This window comes from Phocoena sinus, chromosome 2 (genome assembly GCF_008692025.1).
Source record: "Phocoena sinus isolate mPhoSin1 chromosome 2, mPhoSin1.pri, whole genome shotgun sequence".
In the NCBI taxonomy this organism is placed as follows: Eukaryota; Metazoa; Chordata; class Mammalia; order Artiodactyla; family Phocoenidae; genus Phocoena; species Phocoena sinus.
Genome location: NC_045764.1, coordinates 5,370,119 through 5,394,507, shown reverse-complemented (window position 1 = coordinate 5,394,507; position 24,389 = coordinate 5,370,119). Strand labels below are relative to the sequence as shown.

At 43.4% G+C, this 24,389-nt stretch overlaps 1 protein-coding gene across 1 annotated transcript in view; it reads right to left on the bottom strand.

Annotated features, from left to right (window-relative positions):
• The window catches only part of CUBN (cubilin), a 280,069-nt gene that overhangs the window by 155,124 nt on the left and 100,556 nt on the right, over nucleotides 1-24,389 (bottom strand). Inside the window, 5 exon segments of the mRNA XM_032622320.1 lie at nucleotides 1,356-1,434; nucleotides 1,436-1,531; nucleotides 2,029-2,038; nucleotides 6,205-6,311; nucleotides 6,313-6,377. Coding sequence (XP_032478211.1) covers nucleotides 1,356-1,434; nucleotides 1,436-1,531; nucleotides 2,029-2,038; nucleotides 6,205-6,311; nucleotides 6,313-6,377 — 357 coding nt within the window.

Sequence of the window (24,389 nt, the reverse complement as noted above, 5' to 3'; positions counted from 1 at the left end):
CAGAACGATATGCTACTTTGTTTGACCACCATTTTTATGCAGTCTGTGCTAAACATCCTGAAGGACCGAATGTTCGCCAATAATTCATGCATCTCAACAAAATGAAGAAGTACGCCTAGGAAAAGGCTTCAAATACTTCAAATACTGATGCCAAAGGTTATCTGAAAAATACTGAAAAATAATGCAAGTAAAATCATATTTTCACAAAGCCATGAAATGCCTCTTCATTCTTCTCTCAAAATACAACATACTGTAAGAATAACACATCTCCTTCTAAGAATTCTGATAATTCAGTAGTGCACGCTTTTATAATTATTTAACATCTGTCTTTTAAAATTTAATATTCTGGACCTTGTACAGTCATTCAGTTTTCTAAACTCCTGTGATGTAATCAAATATCTATCAATGTCTAACTCTATGACCCATCATTTCTTGGGTTTATGATAATATAAACGAATAACGGGAAAATTCAGTATTATTTTCTGATAATTGAGAATCATTTTAGGTAATCTCAGCACCATGTAAATATAATTTTCATTAAATTCACGTACCCTTAACTTTAGGAAAGCTCTAGTATACTTACTATATCACCCTTGGCCTACAGAAGTGGGGCCATAAGGCAGCCTGGAGTCATGTCTTCCGCTTTGGCATGTTTTAGCTGTGTGACTTTGGACAGGTCACTGACTACTCTAGGCTTCCAATTTCTTCAGCAGTAAGATAAGGACAAGAAACAACCTTCCCTCAGAGGGCGGTTTGTGAGGATTAAATGAGAGTCTTTATAGAATAGTTAGAAAAATGCCTGACACACAGTAAGGCGTTCAATAAACATTGCTATCATTAGTAGCTGTATAGATTAACATCTGCTGAAGGATTTTGTGCATTGATGCTTTATTTTTAAAACTCTGCAACAGGTAATTTATTTAGACAGCCTAAGATCTTGGCAGAAAGTCACTATATAACAAAAGGTAATAATTCCCTTGAAATTCACAAATTTAACATTTGCACTTTTGGTATTTGCCAGGCATCCACATGTGTGGCATAAAGTAATTTAGCACTTTGTTGATGCCCAAATTGAGGCTGGTGAACAGGCAGGAGTCCCTTGGAGAGAAAGCGAGTCTGACCAACCACCCTGCTTCTGCTTTCAGCATGGATGTGCACACTTGCGTGGGCTGTTTTCACATACGAGGTGACTCTTTGCAAGTTAAACTCTCTCTCAGGGAAGCGTGTGTGCCATTAGAGAAGTCACAGAGCTGTGACGGAGGATGTAGCCGTCACATCGCTCTCTAAAACACCTTTCATGAAATTTAACGAGGGCTCAGCTTAAGGATTTTGAGACAGCTCCTTGGTTCACCCACCTCCAGGGACTGCTCTCCATGAGATGTTGAAGCCTCTCCCATTTATGGACCAGTCAGTCTTGAATCGGATTGCCAGCTCAGCTTCCAGTGCTGGAGACCTGCATGGGATTCTCAGACGATCTTTGCACACACAGCTGGGCTATCCTGGGAGAGTGGAAATCAGGGCCTCCATAGATCTATGATGGGACGGAGAAAAAAAGAACTTGAGAGAGTACTTAAGCAATTACAAGCCTTCCGCTGATTCCCCTTTAGCACCAGCGTTTGGATCCTATTATCAGCAGAGATTGAAATCTCAGCCTCCCCATGTGGGGGCACACTGTAAACTTGAGCTGGATTTCCAAGGCACTCCCTCTGCCCTCGTAACACACAAGTTCAACTGCCCATGAAATGCCTGCTTGTCCCTCAGCCGGAGCTGCAGAGCTGAACTGAGTAGATTATCCCAGACTCTCCCTATCTCCCCTTCCCCTCTTCCAAGTCCACATAGGATCCCCTGCTTTCTTGGCAGAGGTATGTGGCAGATAATCCAGTATCAGGTCTGATTTTCTAACTCTTCTGGGCGCATAGGAACAGCCTTAGCATAAAGCTATTTTGTTTGTTCACTGAAGGCTATTGCTCACTGCTACATTTTTAGGATTTTCCCACTTTGCAACCCGAATGCTTTACAAGATTAGGCATTTAATATACTTTTGCCCCTTCAGAGGGAGTGAAAATGTACCTCTATCAGTGTGTTCTGCGGTACCCTCAGGGAGGGAGTCCTACAGGCCCTCTGTACCTTCTCCTGCACAGACGCTCACAGGAGCAAGACGGAGAGCGTTCACCTTCTGCTCGGGAATCGCCCTGGACTCTGCCCGCTAGGTCCATCTCACTTGTCCCGAGATATCCTAGGCTGCTGCAATTTGCAACTATCTGGCTGGATGCTAATATCCCCGGCGACACATTCCTCGTGGCAACTGTCCCCTGGATCTCACGTCCAGCATCTTGCAGGAGGTCTGGCCCAGCCCACGGGGGCCTCCAGGATGCCTCCACACAGGTTTCTCAAGGGCCCCTTGGATAACCCGTGTGCGGGGTGTGGGGGGAAGATAAGAATCCCACAGAAGGTGGAGACCCCCGACCGTCAATCTTGCCACACTTGGCGTTAGTCACCAATTTGGTGACAGTTCTCAGGCATCTGCGCCCTTCCCCCCTCCGGCTGGAACCAGACCCAGGAAAGGTGGCCCAGTGGGTGCGTGTGGTGCCCTCCCCACCCTGACCTGCGCCGCTCTCCCACCAGAGCATCTCCCCAGCCTGAGGCCCTGCGCCCCTGCCCCCCTCCCCACCCCGGGCGGCTGCCGACTGATTGACTGATGTGGACCTCACTCAAGTGTCCTCCGGGAGGGAGAGCAAGAACAAGCAGCCTACTTTCGGTGAGGAGTGTGTGATTGAATCCATAATGATTTCTTTGTCTGATTAATTCCCCCAGCCATGCGGGAAAGGCCGAAATGAATGAAACCACTGTTACGGAGGGCCGAGCGCAAGGGCTGTAATTGCAAAGGAATGAAGCGAGCCAACCGCTTCGAGCTGATTTTTCACCTAGAAGAGCTCTGTTTGTGTGGCCCCCAAGTCCATCAGAGGCAGGACTGGAGGAGGAGCCCTGTGTGGCCCTTCCCATGTACACGTATGCAATGGCACAAACCAGACTGCTTCGGTTTAGCACCCTTGAGATTCCCCTGCCCCCTGGCCTGGGTGGAGCTCAGAGCCTGAAACCCACAGCCCGGGCCCCCAATCGCCCACCCCGCGAGCAGCACATATTTGGACAGAACGCTCTGAGCGCAAGCGTTTAGTTTCTAACAAAGAAAACTTGCAGGTCAGCAAAATATTCTGTCTCCCTGCTCAGGGTCCCCTTGAGATCGCAACAAAGCGGGTGTGAGCGGCCGGGCCTAAGCCTCCAGAAGCGTAAACACTGCCGCTTTTGACGTTCTTTGCTTTTTTCCCTCGTAATGAGCCGGGTTCACAAGACAGCGGGGGAGAGACCGGGGAGGCTGACTGCCCGCCCCAGGCAACCGTCTGGGTCTCCTGCGCGAGGACTGGCTTCCCTTTTCTGCTCTGTGCGTTCAGGCTCCTTTCTCAAGGACTGAAGTGAAATCAGCCAGCGTTTCTCTCACTCAAACAACAGAATAGTACTTTCCGCTTCCACAAATTAAAACCCAATAGTTAGGCACATGACTCTTCAAAGAGGAAAAAGATGGAAAGAAATTTCAGGGTGTGCTTCGTTGGATTACAGCATATGACTCAACTTTGTGGGGAAAAAGAATTGGTCTGATGATCAGAGATTTAAAAATGTGTTTTTAGCCAATGCTCAGGATATAGAACATTTCAAAGCCTATGGTTTTAATCTGTTTTGAACAGTTCTTTCTGCTCTGTTAGCTCCATTTACTGTTACAATCAAGTCAGCATTCAGGGGTTATGAGTAACCAAATGGCTGTTGCCTGATACAGCTGGCCACTCTCCGGACACCTGACTTTTGAGAGAAAAATAGATGGACTCTTGGTTAGATCAGGTGAAAACTCAGGTAAAAACCGGATACCTGGAGACAGTGAGGCCCTACGGGGCTCAGAGCAGGACGGGCTGATGAACCAACAGGGACGGGGACAGATGGGTGGAGAAAGTCAGCCATGTTTCCAGGCCACACACCCACCTGGGGTAAAATATTGTGAAACCTGTGCTAACATGTTATCGGCGTCCATGTGATAGGGATGGAAAAAATCACTCTATTGTCATTAACCCAAATTGATGACAGCACCTTCTTGAATATTTGCAGAGACGTCCAACAAGGTCTGGAGGGGAAAAGCCAGGGGTTAACTCACTTCAGCCTTAAGAGAAAAACTTTGCCCCAATATTTAAGGTTTCAATATATTCCCCTCAAACCCTGGTTGGATGGGACACGGGAGCCCCCTTGTCCTGACACAGGTAGCCCCAAGCAGGACCGACAGCCTCTTCTCACGGTCCTTTCTGTGCAGGACCCTGTCTGAACGCTGCTGCCCAGAGGCCTTGTGCTGCCCCTACTGTCCCCAAGGCCGCTCACCAGGGAACAGGCCTGCTCTTTGCTCTCTCACGTAATGGGTGGGACAAAACCAAAGCACAGTGAACCCATCATTTACATGTTTGCCAAGTAGGCAACGATCACACGAGCTTTGCAATATAGAAAATTGAAGGGTGACGAACGTGCCACGTTACCGTGGGACACTGCCGCCAGCCCTTTGTGCGGGTTAAGGGCTGTCATGCGCCTGAGGAATCTCGCCCGCGGGAGGGAGCGTCTCGACACTCCCCGCGTGAGCGTCATTACTGCTTCACAGTCTGAGCTGCGTGTGAGTTTCGTGAATTTCGGGAGCTACCTTATTCTCTCCTCGGAAGAAACTGGCCCTCTTCTGAGCTGGAGTCACGCCTGGGCAGCCGGACTTACGTGAAGACAGGGTTTGGGTGGAACCCAAGGACTCACCGGCTCTGTCTCCAGTCCCACTTGCTGCAGCATCGTCCTTCTTTGCAGACTCGAGCTGCTAAATGTGACTCCTAGTGACGCTGCGTCTCCTCAGTGAGGACGTGATTTGAGAACCCCATTTCTTTTCAAGGAGACAACTTGGTTTGTAATTAAATAAGGCTTTTAAGTTTTAAAGTTTCCTATACAGGCCTGTCGACAAGCCGCTCCTTTCAGTATCTTGCACACTGCCCACATCTGTCCTTCTACACTGGCTGACGTGGCGTGTGCGGCGGGGAGGGATTCCGTTCTCAGCTTTTCCACTCACCATCCTTATGGTTGGGGAAAAACCCGGCAATCTTTTTGAGCCTCCGTTCTGACAACAGTGAAATGGGGAGCGGTAAAATCCCCCTCTTACCTCACAGGATTCGCTAACATTCAAATGGGAAAATGGATGTTGAAATCCCTTTGCAAATCACCATAAATGTACATTATCACTGCACGACAACTGGAGATGTGACGCTTTCATTTATCCCACAAATATATATCAAGTGTTTACTATTTGCCAAGTGCTCTATGGCTCTGGGGGTATAGCAGTGAAGCAAAACAAAACAGAACAAAAACAGACAAATACCCAGCTTTCGTGGACTTTAACTTCTACTAGATACAGAACCTTGCCATGAGGCAGTCCCTACCGCTGAGGCAATAGGAGTTTCATGTGTACTTGGAAATCATCTAATGACTAGATTCCTGCAACAACCAGCCGATGATAACCGAATCTCAAGGGCCATCTTAATTACCCGAGATAAAGCCATGGCAGCCGTGTTGGAAAAGTTGCGGCCACTTCCTCAGCTCCCTGCCCTGTCCTACCCCGAGCACCCACGACTTCTTTACACTCTGCCACCCACTGCCTTTCCCAAGGGAGCTTTCTCAGGCTGGAAGTGTGGGGCACTGATGATCCCAGGTTCCATCAGTGGGGATGGGAGCTGGGGGAACAATGCCTTGTGTCCTTAGAGGGATGGTTCTGAGCAACAGACCTCACTAGGACCTCGGGGGTTGCAGCAGGATTAAGCCCACTGCGCCCACAGGGCTCCCTTCCCTTGGTTCTCTCTCCTCAGCCTCCCCCCATGGTTACCTCCCTGCTGCCGCCTGGTACCACCTTCTAATTACACCCAGCCATTCGGGGCACTGCTTGTAGGGAAAGCCAAACTGAGATATATACTCCATTTGTCTGCAAGCATCATTCACCAAAGGGCTGATACTCATCGAAACGTCTAAGAATAGAACACTGCTGGCCACCTGGAAAGAATTAGGGTTTTCGGCAGAGTGATTTCCAGGTTCTACCCCCCAAATCCTATAACGTGCGGAAAACTATCTAATTTCCTACCTCCAGGACACTCGAAGGTGCAGCTTGCGTGATACTCCACATCAAAGTCATGGATGGTGAGCTGAACGCTGCTCCCAGGGGCTGTGTGAATGTACCAGATACACTCCTTGTTGGCGGGGGTACCTGTTAGGGTAGCCGGGGCTACTGAAGGAGCCCGTGTCCCCCGACAACTCTCCGCCACAACCTGTGAAAAAGAGCAAGGCTCAGTCAGTCCCAAGAGGGCATCGGCCACTGGGAAAAAGTCAAAAATCCAGCTACGCAAAACATAACTCAAAATGCACAATGCCTAGCTTAGGAGAGAAATTATAAAGTCATAATAAAGTTAAAATGAGCAGTTATAAAACAATGAGGAAAAACCATGGCTACAGCTTATTAAATTCACTCTTTAAAAAAACTGATTATATCATTTGGGGCGATAATTCTCAGCTCTTATGCTCACCACATCAACCTTTGGTAATATTTTCAAGACGTCCAACCTAATTTTTAGATCTTCTTCGTTACATATAGGTAAGAATTTCCTGGTAGGAAGTACAATAGACTGCACACGCAGTCGACACCAGGTCGCTTGGTCTTCAGTTTCCTTGTATCTAATGCGTTATTTCTAAGTCCTTTCAGACCTCAGATGTGGAATTCTAAGTGCTAAAAATCCTTATCTTTGTATGAGAGACTGTAGGAAATTAAAATATATATATATATATATGATATGCTCTACAAAAAACCTTCACAGAGATGTTTATAGCAGCCTATTCTTAACTGCTAGAACTTGGAAGCAACCAAGATGTCCTTCAGTAGCTGAATTAGATAAATAACTGTGGTCCATCCAGACATGGATATTATTCAACACTAACAACAAATGGACTATCAAGCCACAAAAAGACATGGAGGAGGGCTTTCCCTGGTGGCGCAGTGGTTGAGAGTCCGCCTGCCGATGCAGGGACACGGGTTTGTGCCCGGTCCGGGAGGATCCCACATGCCGCGGAGCGGCTGGGCCCGGAGCAATGGCCGCTGAGCCCGCGCGTCCGGAGCCTGTGCTCCACGCAACGGGAGATGGGCCCGCAACAGTGAGAGACCCGCGTACCGCAAAAAAAAAAAAAAAAAAAAAAAAAAGACACCGAGGAAATATATACGCATATTAAGACGTGAAAGAGGGACTTCCCTGGTGGCGCAGTGGATAAGAATCTGCCTGCCAATGCAGGGGACGCGGGTTCCATCCCTGGTCCACGAAGATCCCACATGGTGCGGAGCAACTAAGCCCGTGTGCCACAACTACTGAGCCTGGGAGCTACAACTACTGAGCCTGCGCTCCTAGAGCCTGCGAGCTACAACTACTGAGCCCGCGAGCCACAACTACTGAAGCCCGTGTGCCTAGAGCCCGTGCTCCGCAACAGGAGAAAGCCACCGCAATGAGAAGCCCGTGCACCACAACGAAGAGTAGCCCCCGCTCACCGCAACTAGAGAAAGCCCTCGTGCAGCAACGAAGACCCAGTGCAGCCAAAAATAAACAAATTAAATCTAAAAAAAAAAAAAAACAAAAAAAGTGAAAGAAACCAGTCTGGAAAGGCTACATACTGTATCATTCTGACTGTATGACATTCTGGAAAAGGCAAAAACTATGGAGACAGTAAAATGACCAGTGGTTGCCGGTGGCTGAGGGGAAGGAGAGATGAATGGGTAGAGTGCTTTTTTTTGAAGATTTTTAGGGTGATAAAGCTACTCTGTATGATACCGTTAGGGTGGACACCATGTCATAAATTTGTCAAAACCCATAGAATATACAACTTCAGGAGTGAACCTAATGTAAGCTGTGGACTTTGTCAATATAGAGTCCATCAACTGTAACAAATGGTCCCATTCTGGTGGAGGAGTGCTGATATGGTGGACTCTGTGTGTGCGTGGGGACCGGGCTACATGGGAACTCCACCTCCCACTCAGTTTTGCTGTGAACCTAAAACTCCTCTAAAAAATAAAGTGAGGGCTTCCCTGGTGGCACAGTGGTTGAGGGTCCACCTGCCGATGCAGGGGACACGGGGTTCGTGCCCTGGTCCGGGAAGATCCCACATGCCGTGGAAGTGGCTGGGCCCGTAAGCCATGGCCGCTGAGCCTGCGCGTCCGGAGCCTGTGCTCCGCAGCAGGAGAGGCCGCAACAGGTGAGAGGCCCGCGTAACCACACACACAAAAAAATAAAACAAAATTAAAAAAAAATAAAGTGATGATAAATAAAACAACAACAAAAATGATATACGTCCTGGCCCTGGGAACGTACGTCTAAAAACCAACCAAACAACAAAAAACTGACGTATTAAACCCAAGCATGGAAAAAGACTCTAGCATGTGTTTTATGAATGTATACATCATGCCTTAGAAAGTAATTAAGGCAAGTCATTATAACAATAATCAAATGCTACAACACGTGGTACACAGTAAAACACTGCCACTGCCTACTGAGTGCATAGATGCACTTTACAGATAGTTCCTATTTTAACGCTCACAACAACCACAAGGATCATTATTATCTGCATTTCTCAAATGAGCAAATCAATGCAAACATAGGTCAAGTGGTTTGTCTAAGGTACCTAAGGTCGTGAGGGTGGAGCCACCCATGCGCAGAATCTCCCGCTATCAACCAATCCGTGCAATCCGTCAATGTGGGGGTTCTTAATACTACACTCCACCAGACTCACATAGTTGGTAAGAATTCAGAGATTTCAGAATGGAAAGGGAGAGAAAAATTTATGGAAGAAGTAAAACTTGAGGAAGGCTCAAATTTTAAAGACAAATTAGAAAAAAAATAAGATAAAATTAGAAAAAACGGTAATTGTTTTTTTCTAAAAATTCTAATTTTTTTCTTTTGTTTTCCAAAAGAAATTTTTGGTGATTAAAAAAATTGTTTGGGGGCTTCCCTGGTGGCGCAGTGGTTGGAGAGTCCACCTGCCGATGCAGGGGAAACTGGTTCGTGCCCCGGTCCGGGAGGATCCCACATGCCGCGGAGTACGGCTGGGCCCGGTGAGCCATGGCCACTGAGCCTGCGCGTCCGGCGCCTGTACTCTGCAACGGGAGAGGCCACAACAGTGAGAGGCCCCGCGTACCGCAAAAAAAAAAAAAAAAAAAATTGTTTGCTCTGTTAACATATCTCCCTTTTCTATTTTCCAGAATATCCTTATCAGTTGGTAATTCTTCCAAGCACCTTCCCTTACTGAGCGTCAAGTCAAGGCTTTTCGTGTTTAAAAATGACAATGCCTCCTCACTCCATTGTGAATGTATGTGCATTTTCACATTAAGACACTAAAGCTGAGGTCATGTCTACTATCCACCTTTGCAAATGTATTTGTCTGTACAGGGAATTAGAAAAAAGTGTTATAAAAGTTCAAAAGAAAGAGTTTTCATACAGATCTCCACTTAACTGAAAAGAACTGAGAATTCCAAGAAGAATCCTGACTTGTGTAAAGAAGTTGGATTTCCAGCTCAGCACGCTACCATCTTCTTGAATGGCCGGTTTCCTGCTTCCATTTGAAAAACCTCTGTGTTTTCAGACTTTAAATTTGTTGCAGAGGACAGCATCTTTCCTATCAAGTTTCTACTCTTATTTCTGGTTAAAGTCCTGCGAAAAAGCTATTTAAAATTAGACGCGTTGACATTGTAGCCTGTGGTGAATGTTAAGAAAACATAAGTGCGTGAAGATTCAAAAATATTTTTCCTACTACAACCATCCGTGGAAAACATTCCTGAAGCCAAATCAGCACAGATGGTATATGTGCTCAGCACCACTGCACGACCCCAGGGGGCACCAGTCACAGTGCAGTTCCATCAGACGATGCTCCCTGAGTTCTGCAACACAGTGCCCAGGGAAAGCATCTCTTACTAACATACATTATACGTAAGCAAGGCCAGTCTGTTACCCCCATTTTTGTCAACCTACATTTTCAGCTCCTATGGTTCTTAAGTATCAGTTGTATCAAATAAGCAAGCCAGTGGGAAAAAAAAAAAAAAACCTTTGGCAAGAAAATAACTTTGTGGTCACATAATATAAAAGAGAACAAGGAAATGGAAGCTTGGACCCTCACCTGCATTTTTATTTAGATTCAGCTCATCAGATAATCTTAATTCTTTTTTTAAAATCATAGTCGATTCATCTAAAAGGTCTGTATAATATTTTTCCATTGTCTTTTCCAATTGTTTTAGGTTTCCTTGTAAATTCCTTTGCAAATAGCAGGATACTAATACCCTTAACTGAGTTGCTGTAAGCTGGAATGATAATATCAGATTTCTTGGCAGTCAATGACGCTTTGAAAAATTACAGTACTTTTTTATTTACCCACTTACAGCTCTGGATACCCATAGAGTACTTTCCCCTAAGGTTTAAAATAAACATAAACAAGGTTTATAAAAAAACAAAGCACAATTTTATTTTTAGGTATGCCGTGCTCTTTTCTCATGAATAGCACTTATGTGTGTGTCTCCTAAAGAGAAATTCCAATATTATTAAAAGTGATACCATACTGGGGAAAAATACTGTGTGCTTGTGAGGAGGAGACAAAGAAACTGCTGGAGCTTGAAGACTCTTTGCAGCTTTCTTTTCTCCTTCATAATCTCACTACCTCTGAAGCTTAATTTACCAAAAAGGTAACAACTTTGATTTAACAGTTCACATCAAACGCAAAATAGAACAAATTAATTCAGTGGTATTTTATGGTAAAACTATAAGGTAGTGAAATATAAAGTTTTAATTCTGATAATTAGGGTAGAAATTTAACTCCCTCTTTGTATTTCTAAATTTTGAACGACATAAAATAACTTTCCAATTCCCATTCATCCATCCATCCATTCAATCAATATTTACTGAGCATATGCCATAGTACAAAGCAGTGCTAGAGAAGCCAGGTATATTAATGTCCCTGGGGGAAAAAAAAATCCATCTGTAGACATAAAAAAAGTGCTATTACCACATGCCCCTCCTGCAAATCATTAAATTCTTTTTGCTTTTCCTTCAGTTTGCAAAGAGTAGTTTCAATAAGTTTTGATTTGAAAAACAATAGTGAATTCTATTTTATCTTTCACGTGCTAATTGGTGGTAAGTTATAAACAAAAATAAATAAATCATTATGTCGAGTAGCCAAAAGATATTTTAGAATTTGCTAGTTTCAATAGTACAGTGTTGGCGTAATTCTCTTTCGATACTAATTTCATTCCACAGATGAGAGACTTTTATCAGCATTTAGCCAGTTATGCTTCACTCTCCTGGGTATCATTTCTTTTTCCTAGATTTGGAAATTCTTTAATAAATGTGTACTTGGTATCAAGCAAAAAAAAAAATTTATGTCAAAATATATCTTTAAAAAACTGAAAAAATGGGGGCAAGTGTAAGCTGGAACGAAGTGAGAGAGTGGCATGGACATATATACACTACTAAATGTAGAATAGAGAGCTAGTGGGAAGCAGCCGCGTAGCACAGGGAGATCAGCTCGGTGCTTTGTGACCACCTAGAGGGGTGGGATAGGGAGGATGGGAGGGAGACGCAAGAGGGAGGAGATATGGGGATATATGTATACGTGTAGTGGATTCACTTTGTTATAAAGCAGAAACTAGCACACCATTGTAAAGCAATTATACTCCAATAAAGATGTTTTAAAAAACCCAAAAACTGAAAAAATGAATGTCTATTTTTTCTATGCTCTCCTTAAGGGACAAGGGAAAACATATTCATAACAAAATTGAGAACATTTCTATTAACCAAAAAAAAGAAACATGTAATGATTTATTTGATAATTTGCTTCATAAATTCAAGCTATCTTTAGGTTAACACTGAAACATTAGAATATGAATTTGAAATTGGATAATTATACATAGAAATGAAAAATAATAAATTCACACCAACAGTTGAGTTTTTAAAATTATAAATGAAAAACAAAAACTATAATTCACAGTAAATAGTAGAGTTTTTTAAAGAGTATACAATGTGAATCTTTTGAATTGTATTTTATACATCGTTTTCCACTTAATTAGCTGTGAAAAAGAGACTGGTTACAAACACAGGAAATGTGACTTGGAACCTATATCAACACATACTGTCCCACTGCCAGTTAAAGGAAATAGTAAGGACAGTCCAAAAACTCCTGTTGTGTTTAATTCTAAAGGAGAGAAAACATGTTCCAAACGCTGAAGTGAATCAAAAGCAAAATAATTTAATTCTGCCTCATCAACAATATCTTGTTTATATTGAACAGCAAAGCTGTTCATTTTCTTGATTTACTATTTCTGCACCTTGTGTGGTAGAAACAAGTTTTGGTTTTGCTTTATTTTTAATAAAGAGTGTGGAATTCAGGGACTTCCCTGGTGGTGCAGTGGTTAAGAATCCACGTGCCAATGCAGGGGACACGGGTTTGAGCCCTGGTATGGGAAGATCCCACATGCCGCGGAGCAACTAAGCCCGTGAGCCACAGCTATTGAGCCTGCGCTCTAGCGCCCGCGAGCCACAACTACTGAGCCCATGAGCCACAACTACTGAAGCCCGTGCACCTAGAGCCGGTGCTCAGTGACGAGAAGCCACCGCAATGAGAAGCCTGTGCACCACAACAAAGAGTAGCCCCCACTTGCTGCAACTAGAGAAAGACCTCACGCAGCAATGAAGACCCAGGGCAGCCAAAAATAAATAATTTATAAATAAATAAATAAATTTATTATAAATTTATAATACATAAATAAATTATTTTGTGGAATTCAAAATCTACTTATTTGGTAAAAGCTGCTTTACCTATGGAGCGGTCCCCAGTGTTGCTGATGTCTAATACTAAAACCCTTTCCACATAAACAAACATCCTAATTTTACTTTCCTAGTAAATTTAAGCTTACTTGGGGCCAGGAAAGAGAAAAACTGTTTGTTTGCTGCACTGTCTCCCTTGGTGTGAGATTCAGGACTTGATGGTCTCTTGTTAAAATACACTTTCTCCTGGGTGAGTCACAGAAGAAAATCTCTTTCTAAATCCAAGCAGCTACTTTGGAGATGGAAACAACAGGGCTTCCAGAAAATCTCAGGTGCCGACATTTTATTTTGAGTAGAAATAATGGTATAGACACACCTGCAAATATTAAAACAAATGAAACTGTGGAGAAAACACAGTTTAGCAGGCTGTGCAATAAGTTTAAAAAAATCATGTCATTGTCAGTCATGTCTGTGACCTTGGATGAGTGACCAGGGGTCACAGAAGGGTAGAAAAGGGAGGACAGACAAGGCTGGAGATGAAAGAAGTTGTATCGACCAACAGCCAACGGGAAATGACACAGGAGGTGATGGGTAGACTCCCAAGATCCTCGTCATCATCACGTTACCTGTCTGGTTGAATGAATAATCAGATGTAGGAAAACAGAGAAGTTTTCTATAACTGGGCTTCAGTCATCTAAAACAGAGACAATGATTTGGGAAGGCACTTCAGAGGTCTACATGGAGAAAATAATTAAATGATGAAAATACTAACCAAGGAGTAGAATGGAGTGATGAATGAAGAGCTCTGAGGGATACACACTCACAAGAAATAGAGAGAGATAGGGGCTCTTTGCACCAACTGGTAAGAAAAGATTTTCATGGAGGAGACATGATTTCAGAGTTGCAAAACTTTTGGAAATATAATAACATACCAAGTAAAGCATAGGCCATGGCATAAGACAAAACATTCCAGCCCTGGCTATGCTACTCTTTGGAGAACTAATTTAACCTTTCTAATCCCCAACGTCTTCATCTGTAACAGTGTTAGTACTCAACCTCATAGGGTTGTGATATAGATTAGATGAAAAGTCCAAAGTAAGGTTTTTAGCTAAGTGTCTTGCATATGACAATCACTCCATATATACTGTGTATTACAACCGAACAGGCGTTTATCCAGATCTGGGATGACACGAGAGAAAGACCTGGAGCTGGAAGAGGAATTACCACACCAGCTAAAGAGCCAAAAGCAAAATAATTTAATTCTGCCTCATCAACAATATCTTGTTTATATTGAACAGCAAAGCTGTTCAGTTTCTTTGATTTACTATTTCTGCACCTTGTGTGGTAGAAACAAGGATCACCCGATAAGACATAAGAAATCAATTGTTCATGAAGCTACAATAAAGATAGTTCATATCTGTACGGTAGCGCACAGCTTTTCAATGTGCTTTTAATGAGCACGTTAATCTTATTTGAAATTCATAACAACTCTACGAGGCAGGCAAGAGATCATACCGGGCCCATTTTAGAGATGAGCAGAGTAAGGCTCAAGAAGGCTGCTGGACTTGTAACTCATATAGTGAACGGCGGCTCTGGGGCCAACCTCCCCCCGGCCAACCCCTCCTGCCCCCAAGCCCCTACTCGCAGTTCTGCCTTGTCTCCACTATGCCTCACTGGGCATTTCAGCCCTAAGGCCCTGGAACGGCAGTGTTGAACACCACCCTCATTACCGTTCTGTCCATCTACTGAGGAAAAAAGTCACCATAGCAACCAGAAAATAATAAAGCAAAATGCTTTTCCATTTAATTTGAGACAAATCTGACAAATCTAATATGCTCACATCGTCAGACATCAGCTGAACTGGAATAAAATAATGTCCTGAGGAGAATCATATTTGTTTCAGTTTTAATTAATCTTTATAAAACTTTTAGTACTGGTGACTGATAATTTGTGTGATTCTCCTTTCCTCCAAACTCGCAGCCATCAACTGAAAGGAAGCGCTTACGTTATCAGCAGGAAGCACATTGATCTACGGAACTCATAACAAGGAAGAGTTAAAAGTTGTTGCTTGGTGCTTTGTGACCGCCTGGAGGGGTGGGATAGGGAGGGTGGGAGTGACGGAGACGCAAGAGGGAAGAGATATGGGAACATATGTATATGTATAACTGACTCACTTTGTTATAAAGCAGAAACTAACACACCATTGTAAAGCAATTATACCCCAATAAAGATGTTAAAAAAAAAAAAAAAGTTGTGGGCTTCCCTGGTGGCGCAGTGGTTGAGAGTCCACCTGCCGATGCAGGGGACACGGGTTTGTGCCCCGGTCCTGGAAGATCCCACATGCCGCGGAGCGGCTGGGCCCGTGAGCCATGGCCGCTGGGCCTGTGTGTCCGGAGCCTGTGCTCCACGGCGGGAGAGGCCACAACAGTGAGAGGCCCACGTGCCGCAAAAAAAAAAAAAAAAAAAAAAAAAAAAAAAAAAGTTGTTACTAAACCTGCTTACTTGTGAAGATAACAAATCTTTTCCATATATAAGCAAATCAGTAAAATTAAATTCAAAAAAGCAATAAATTAAATTCAAAAAAGAACTTTGCTAACACTGTTTTTTGGGGTTTTTTTTTTGTTTGTTTGACCTAAAACAAGCAACGAGTTATAAAATTCCAGAACAACAACAAAAAGCATAGTCTACGTATGTTCTATCCTCAAGGTCTGGGGTGGCTGTTGATCTTTTGTTTTTTTTTTTTGGTTTTAATAAAAGCAAATTAGCAATGAAACGGCTAGATGGAATTAAGAGGTCCAAAGTTTTAAAAGCACATTCTGTGTTTCCTGCAATTACAATTGCTCAAACCTCTTTACACTTGGCATTTTCCTGAAACTATGTTCCATAAACCAACAGCACTGGGAGGGCCTGCCCACTTGGAAGTGACTCTGGGCCAAAGCCCCCTGAGGCTGGAGGAAAAGGAACAGAGAACGGACCCAAACAGGACATCCTCACAGCCTTATCCTCTAATTTCGGAGGGAAATGTCTGAGAGATCAGGGTAAATGTGAAAAAGAAGCTGAAAAGCCAAAGTAGAGTAAAAGAATAAATTTTAAATAATAAATGATGATGTCTCATCAAAATGAATGATGTATATTTTAACAGTTTTTCTATAATGTAAAAATAAAAACCTTCTCTTCTGCAGGACCTTGAGAGGAGACTCACTGGTCTGTCCAATTCCCCTCTGACATGCAAAAGGGCAGCAGGCGAAGGGGGCAGGGTCGCAAGGAGGAGTTACCAGTAAGGACTGTTTTCATAGGAGTCAGGCATGGGGTGCTATAATGAGAAACGGTAACTAGGAGCTCAGAATTTGGGAAAGTCCGACCCAAAACAAGGTTCAACTGTTTCCTGTGGTACACGGGCCTCACTTTTTTTTTTTTTTTTAAATGGAATATAGTTGATTTACCATGTTGTGTTAGTTTCAGGTGTGCAGCAAAGTGATTCAGTTACATATACATTTTTTTCTTCAGATTCTTTTCCCTTATAGGTCATTACTAAGTATCGAGTAGAGTTCCCTGTGCTATACAGTAGGTCCTTGTTGGTTATCTATTTTATATATAGTGGTGTGTCTATGTTAATCCCAAACTCCTCATTTACCCCTCCCTTCCCCTTCCCCTTATGGTAACCATAAGTTTGCTTTCTATGTCTGTGGGTCTATTTCTGTTTTGTATATAAGTTCATTTGCATCATTTTTTTTAGATTCCACATATAAGCAATATATGGTATTTGTCTTTGTCTGGCTTACTTCACTTAGTATGATCATCTCTAGGTCCATCCATGTTGCTGAAAATGGCATTATTTCATTCTTTTTTATGGCTGAGTAATATTCCATTGTATATATGTACCATATCTTCTTTATCCATTCATCTGTTGGTGGACATTTAGGTTGCTTCCATGCCTTGGCTATTGTAAATAGTGTTGCTATGAACATAGGGGTGCGTGTATCTTTTCAAATAATGTTTTTCTCTGAATATATGCCCAAGGGTCGGATTGCCTGATTTACCTATGAGACATGCAAATAATGTAATTAAAGCAATTTTGAACAGAAACTTTCAGGTTAGGTTGGAATGGAGGTGGAGACAGATATGAGCTCCTTAAAACGGACAAAGTTGTCTTACGGTGACCATGGCACATATAAGAACCACAAAAAGTCAGCAATTCCTGGTTTGGTTTTACCAGTTAATCCCCCAACAGTCTAAAAGTGCGTGGCACAGTCCTGAGGTATAGGAGAAAGGCAAGTGATAGGTATCCATCCTAAGAGAGAAGACTAAAATCAGGTCAACACTCCTCTCCGAAGACAAAGCCATGAGTGGGCTGCCCAAATTCACCTGATCTTAAGGATTTGCAGATTCATATTCTGGGGGATTTTGTGGGTTAGACTGATTCTGTGAGGACAGAGAGGGCACCAGCTGGAGCAATCACGAGATTAAATCAGAGACGAAAACCAGGTAATGTAAAGGCCAAGGAATGGGAAATTCTCCAGAGGAAAAAGAAAGAAGACAAAGCAGGTAACTCCAGGAGAGGGGAAAGTTGTCAAAGCTGCAGAACCTCCTGTATTGGCTTGAATAGTGTCCCCCAGAAATCATGTCCACCTGGAACCTGTGAACGTGACCTTATTTGGAAATAGGGTCTTTGCAGATGTTATGAAGTTAAGATGAGGTCATACTGGATTAGAGGGGGGCTGAAATTCAATATAATTGATGCCCTTCTAAGAAGTGAGAGATTTGGGCACGGACACACAAAAGGAAGAGGGGCCATATGAAGACTGAGAAAGAGACTGAAGTTACACATGGACAAACCAAGGAAAGCCAAGGATGGCCAGCAACCAACAGAAGCTGGAAGTGGTAAGGAAGGGTTCTTCTCTAGAGCCTTCGAAGGGATGGCTCTGCTGATACCTTGATTTTCGACTTTGAGACTCCAGAACTGTGAAAAAATAAATTTCTGTTGTTTTAAGCTACCCAGTTGTGGTATTTTGTTACAGTAGGCCTAGGAAGTGAGGCTGAGGGTCCTATCCTGGGTTATAGACCTCACATGGCAGAAGGGGTGAGGGGTCCCTCTGGGACTTCCTTTATAAGGGCACTAATCCCAACCATGAGGGCTTTACACTCATGACCTAATCACCTCCCAGATGCCCCATTCCTAATACTACCACTTTAGGGGTTAGGTTTCAACACATGAATTTTGAGGGGACATAAACGTTCAGACTCAGCACCAAGTCTATTGTTGAGAAAACTAGAGACAAACTTAAGCTCAGTATCACATTAGGAGAAGCCAACTCAAGAGTTTAGGGTGAGGGTTCAGAAAGTTTCATCTTCCATAAGAATTTCATCCCAGACCCAGACTTTGTGATAATCATTTTGTCTAAATGTATTCCATACAGTAATGGATATGGAGTAGAGTTATCTACTTTCAGTGGTAGGGACAAAAAAAAAAGAGTGAAAGAATAAGGTCATAACATGAAGTTAATGACTTGGAAAATAGATATAAGGATACAAGGAGCTCAAAAATCAATACCAACCACAGTTATAAAATGACTTTTAAATTACCATGTAAGGTGTCACATTAATATTCAAAATTAATATTTTCATAGCCATCAGACTCTCTGAGATGTTCTGAATCTGAATATTGAAGTGTTTCACCTTAGTATACCATTAAAAAGACATGAACCCAATGTACCCATATTTTAGGACTCTTTACATAATATAAACTTTAATTTCCTTTATATGAAAGTTTAAAAATCTTTCCTTTTGACCCAAACAAGTATAGTTGATCTTGGCATCTTTTCATTTTGATTAACTATATCCTTTTTCATCTAATCTACTCATTCCAACCAAGCTGAAAAATGGTTTCCCGGCAGAAATTCTTTGCTTACAATTCAGGAGAAATCAATCAATCATTCTCTCTCTCTTACACATTTTTGTAATTATTGAAGGTTTCTGAACAAAATATATAAAAACATCTTCCAAGGAAATGAAATGAGACCAAGGCAGCTGGACTAATTTCCCCTAAAGTAAGTAGTCATGCATAAGACTACCAAGAGCTACTTCATGAAATCCCCCAAACAGGCAAAGACAGAGGAAACATGTTCTCTTTATGTGATTTCCAAGTTCAACACTCATACTAAGTATTCATTCAAATCTGGCTTTGTTTCTATTTATTTAATTTATTTTTGGGGGCATGCTGCACAGCTTGTGGGATCTTAGTTCCCCGACCAGGGATTGAACCCGGGCCCCTGGCAGTAAAAGGGCCGAGTTCTAACCACCGGACTGCCAGGGAAGTCCCTCTTTCCATTTAATTATTTTGGTACACAGTGTGTTTGCAGGGAGAGAAGCTCACCGCCTCCCCACAGGGCTCTGCGTCACCCGCCCTCACCCACCCCCATTCCTCCTCTCACCTCCCCCAACCCCCAGCCTTTCTTCCACAGCAAGGTTGCCCCTGATGGACCAATGGACAAGTGTAGGCAGCGCCATGCCGATGGTCGTGGTGTCCTCTGACCCTCCAAGCTCTGTCCGAGCCTGAGCCACGAGACGATGTTCTGTGATGACAATAGGAAGGGTGCTGGTCCCTCACAGGACACATGCCTCGGGCGTCCAGTCAGCCCACGTCCCCTCTGACTGGGGTCCTGAATTAACCAAACCCTCAAGCGCTCCACCCTCGTCCAGCCAATCGATTATGGGGTACCTATCCTTCGCTTTAAGAGCAGCTCTCTTGTAAGCTCTTTTGCATAACTAAGCCATGGTAACAGATTAGATGATCTCTGTGGTCTATCCCAGCTCAAACTGTATGATTACAGCAACCATATGTAGCCGCTCCAGAGAAAGAACACTTTACGAATGAGGAATAAAGCAGATACTGTGCTGAAGGACAGACAAGCAAACTCAGCTATTTTGAACTAGCTGTTGGCTAAGTGCTGCGCTTCACCCCCATCATTGCCATGGAAGAAGGAGCTGTGGAATTCAGCGGGGAGACCTCGGAACTGGAACATTATTTACTTGGGAAAGACAGCACACGTTCTTTCAAAAACAGCCATTATCCTCAGTGGGAATTTAGCTGCAAAATTACCTGCTCTAAGCTCTGACCTTCTCTGCGTTGCAATATCATCTCATCTTTTTTGCAATGAAAAATTGTGGGGAAAAATCATTTGCTTGTAGGCCGAGTGCAGCTGTGTAAACACCTGGGCGTTCGACACCACACACTTGGTCGTGTGTCCTCATTCCCTCTTTGAGTTTGGGGAAGTTACTTGACTTCCCTGACTCCTCCCTCGGTTTTCTCATCCATAATATGTGGATGATGATGCTGATCTCAGAGTATTATTAGGAGAAGACAAGAGATCGTATTTTTAAAATGCTAGCCAAAGGCCCAGCACATGGTAGGAAGATAACACCAACTTTTCAAAAATTATAATATCAACATTTTAAATAATTACTTGGTCCAGTAGTAACAAATGAGGTGTCAATTAAGTCAGTGCACCAAGCATTTAAATCATATTTTCGTGCGCTCTTAACATGGTCACGTGGTTTTATTTTTATCACCATTAACGTCTTAAAATAAATGTAAAATTACATTTAGGTAGTATTGATAAATCTGTATTATTTAGCCTATGAGTAGTCTGAAAGTATAACTAGAAGGAGAAAAAAATCAGGGATAAGGTATATCAATGTCATCATTTATACAGAGAATACAGAATTAGGTTAAATCTTCTAGAATGTAATTACTATCTTATACCAGAGATTCATTCTTGGTTTTGTGAGTCAAGGCCACGGAAGGCTGGCTTTAGTTTCTCTGAATATCCAGCGGCATATACAAAAAAACAAGTCCTCGGATACATAATGTCAGAGATAAGTACGGCATTATTTAAGTAAATGCTCAAAAAGAGAAATCTCTGGGGACAAAAATTATGTTCTACACTGAACATCGTGTTTATTCTGTGTTGGTTTAGTCATTTGGGGCTAAATTTGAAACTGTGGAAAAAAATGCGTGGTTTCTTTTTGCACTTTGTACAGAAAAGTGTGGAATCCCCTGGAAAGTATGTGCAGTATCTATCAGGGGTGTGGTTGCTAAGGAACCAGAACACAAACAGAAGGTTCAAGAAAGCCCTTCTTTTTGGCCCAAGTCTCAAGGACTATTACAAATTGTGCAATATATGATTTGGGAAGGTCATGGTTGTTTGAGGGTTACTTTTTTCTTTTCATAACTGTTTGAAAGAGTAGCAATGGAAATAGAGCTCAACCTCTGCAAACAGTAGTGACGTGGGAATTGGGATGCCAGACTCCTAAAAGGTTGCCACTGGATACGAGACTCAGAGCCAACATTACATGAAGGTCAACCCTGTGTGTGTGTATTTTCCTTTGTCGTCAAGGAGGCAAATAATGTCAGAATTTAGCTTTTCCGCTCATAGCGAAATGTCTGCCTAGGTTTAATGCTGCCTCTGGTTACTAGGACCTTGCTGGAAAAATTGTGAAACCAAGGCGAAAAGAACTGCAGGATTTTCTTAGTAAGTGATCATCCCACTTTTACAAATTTATAAACAGATTTTTTTTTTACATTAGCATCATCCATTAAGAACTTCTTTCCAATAAAGATGTTAAGTGAGAACTCGCCATAAATAAAATTCAGACACAGTATCATAATACAGCAATCTGTGCTTTGGTTCTCCACGAAGACTGTACTCGCTTTCAGTCTCCAGGCTTAAACATTCTCTAAGAGTAACACAAAGGTGAAAGTCCAAAATATCAAATGGGCTTAAGTGGTCAGGATAAATAGGACGGGATAGAGCATGTATAAATGTGAGAGAAAGCCTAATTAGCAGTTAGGGAAATCACTTTTAAATTAGACAGAACTAATGTTTATTAAAAGCTTCTCTTTTACTGAAATTTTGACCCACACTGAACAAGATTTCTTTATCTCATATCACACAACATCATAAAACAATCACAGGAGTCTGTGTTTTCCCCCATCTGTCTTTACCAAGAGCCTGCTTACAGATTGACTGAACAAAGGGCACATTCTTGATCGCAGCTGAAGTTACCTTAGAGGCAGAGTGGGAGAGGTGTTTTACCACTTCTTTCTCTGTGACCTTCTATCACTGCCCAGCAGGAAGTGATACTGGGAGAGAGAAAGGTCTCTGCCTGAGATTGAGGACCATACTGCGCGATTCACACCCTGGCCTCACGAGCCTGCCACAGAGTCTCTGCTGACCACAATTCAAAAGTCACTTTCCTGGGGCTTCCCTGGTGGCGCAGTGGTTGGGAGTCCGCCTGCCGATGCAGGGCACGCGGGTTCATGCCCCGGTCGGGGAAGACCCCACATGCCGCGGAGCGGCTGGGCCCGTGAGCCATGGCCGCTGAGCCTGCGCGTCCGGAGCCTGTGCTCCGCAACGGGAGAGGCCACAGCAGTGAGAGGCCCGCGTACCGCAAAAAAAAAAAAGAAAAAAAAAATCACTTTCCTGGTGAGCACCTCCAGGTTCCTGTGAATGTTTGCATGGTGCAGAAGCAGGGCTCAGGACAGACACGGGAAATAAAATCCAAGTTCTTGCGATGGCTCCCATCAACTGGTCTTCGACAACTTGTCCTGCCTCACCTTCTATCCTCCTTTTAGCTCCGTATTTCTCAATCGTGTTCATTATTGCCCTTCTAAGGAGGCTTTTTGGATATTTTTTCCTGATTGCTCAAATAATTTAATATCACAGATATAATATATACCTGCTATGTACTCTATGTATTGGTGCTTTATACACGAAGCATAAAATATTCTCACCCTCCCAAGAAGCAATTTTCACCCCCTTGGTGTGGGTGCTGGGAGCGTGTGCTTTAGCCAAAATACTTACCGGTTGAAAATCTTTGCCATAATCAACCCAAGCCTCCCTGCTTCTACTTAGAAATGCCTCCCTCTCCCAGAGATTTGACTGATTCTTGTTTATTCGTTAAAACTCGGCTCAAGTATCAAATCGGCCTGGAGGGCCTCTCAAAGTCCCTGCGGCCAGCCTAGGTCTCCTCCCCGGCCCCCCAGCATCATGGATCATGGATTCTGCACTTGCTTTTTCTGTCTCCGCTACTACTGACCAACTCCCTGAAGTCAAGGATGCTGTCTCCTTCTTCTCTGTTATGGGCTGAATTGTGTCTCCCCCAAAATTAACCCACTGAAGCCCTAACCTCCAGTACCTCAGAATGTGACTGCATTTGGACACTGGGCTACTACGGCAGTGATGAAGCCAGAATAAGGTTCCTAGGATGGACCCTAGTCCAACCCGACTGGCCTCCTTATATGAATAGCAAATTTGGACACACAGAGCCATCAGTAGGTTCACACAGACAAAGCCACGTAAGGACACAGCGAGAAGGCTGCAGTCTGCAAGCCAAACAGAGGGGCCTCAGCAGAAACCAAACCTGCTGACACCTGATCTCGGACTTCCAGCCTCCAGAACTGTGAGAAATAAACTTCTGATGTTTAAGCTACTCAAGCTGGTATTCTGTTACAGCAGTCTGAGAAGACAAATACACTCTCTACATTTTATAAACGCCAAGCCCAGAACCCGGTCATGAATAAATATATTCTGGTTGGTTGGTTGAATGAATGACTGAATGAAAACATGTCCTCAATACATATCACAGAGGCCCCAAGTAATCACTAACACAAGATGCAGGACCACAAACTGTTCTTTGAATTACAAAAGATAAAACCTTTGTCCTCAAAGGGTGAGCCTCCCAGAAACCCCAGCACAGATACTCTAAATCACAAAAGGAATAAAAAACGACAAATTAGATGGAATTCCCCTGAAAGACCAACAATAGCAAAGACTACTGAAATGCCCATGCGAGGAGGGAAAGAACCGAGGGAAGGTTTACGAGAAATGTTGCTGACCTCAAGGAGGTTCTTTGCCAGGGCTCTCAAAATGCATCTTTTAGAAGCGCTTTGATACCATGCTGCGTGTCCACAGGTGGTCAAGAAACCACTGGCTCCTGTTCAAACCAAGCCAGCCATGCAGGATCCGGATACAGTTTTTATAAACCCCGAGCTGATCTCTGAAAAACCCTCAAGGCTTGAGAAATCTCGTTAATAGCTGAAGAGATGAGAAAATGGAACCGGCCCCCATTCAAGAGGCTGATGTCATCTATCTCCCCAGAGAAAAGGCCACTCTCTCCTTTGTGAAAGCCCAGGGTGACATCACCCCCTGATCCATGCACTTCGCCCTTCCTCTGCTGTTCCCAGTTCAGGGGTTTTCTCCCTTTGCAAATGTCACCCTTTCACTCACAAAGCTCCTTGACCTTGCTTTTTGCCAGATTCCACTGCCAAGTGAAAGAGGGCCCCTGGGAGGCGTGATCAGAAGAGGCGAGGGCTTTGTGCAGCTGGCCGGGAGGCCCTATTCACGCAGCTCGCAGAAAGTTCTATATTCCCTTCAGCAACCCAGATGCAGGTCCCCTAGGCCAGGCCAAATCCAGCCCCCAGACAATGCTGTCAGCGCT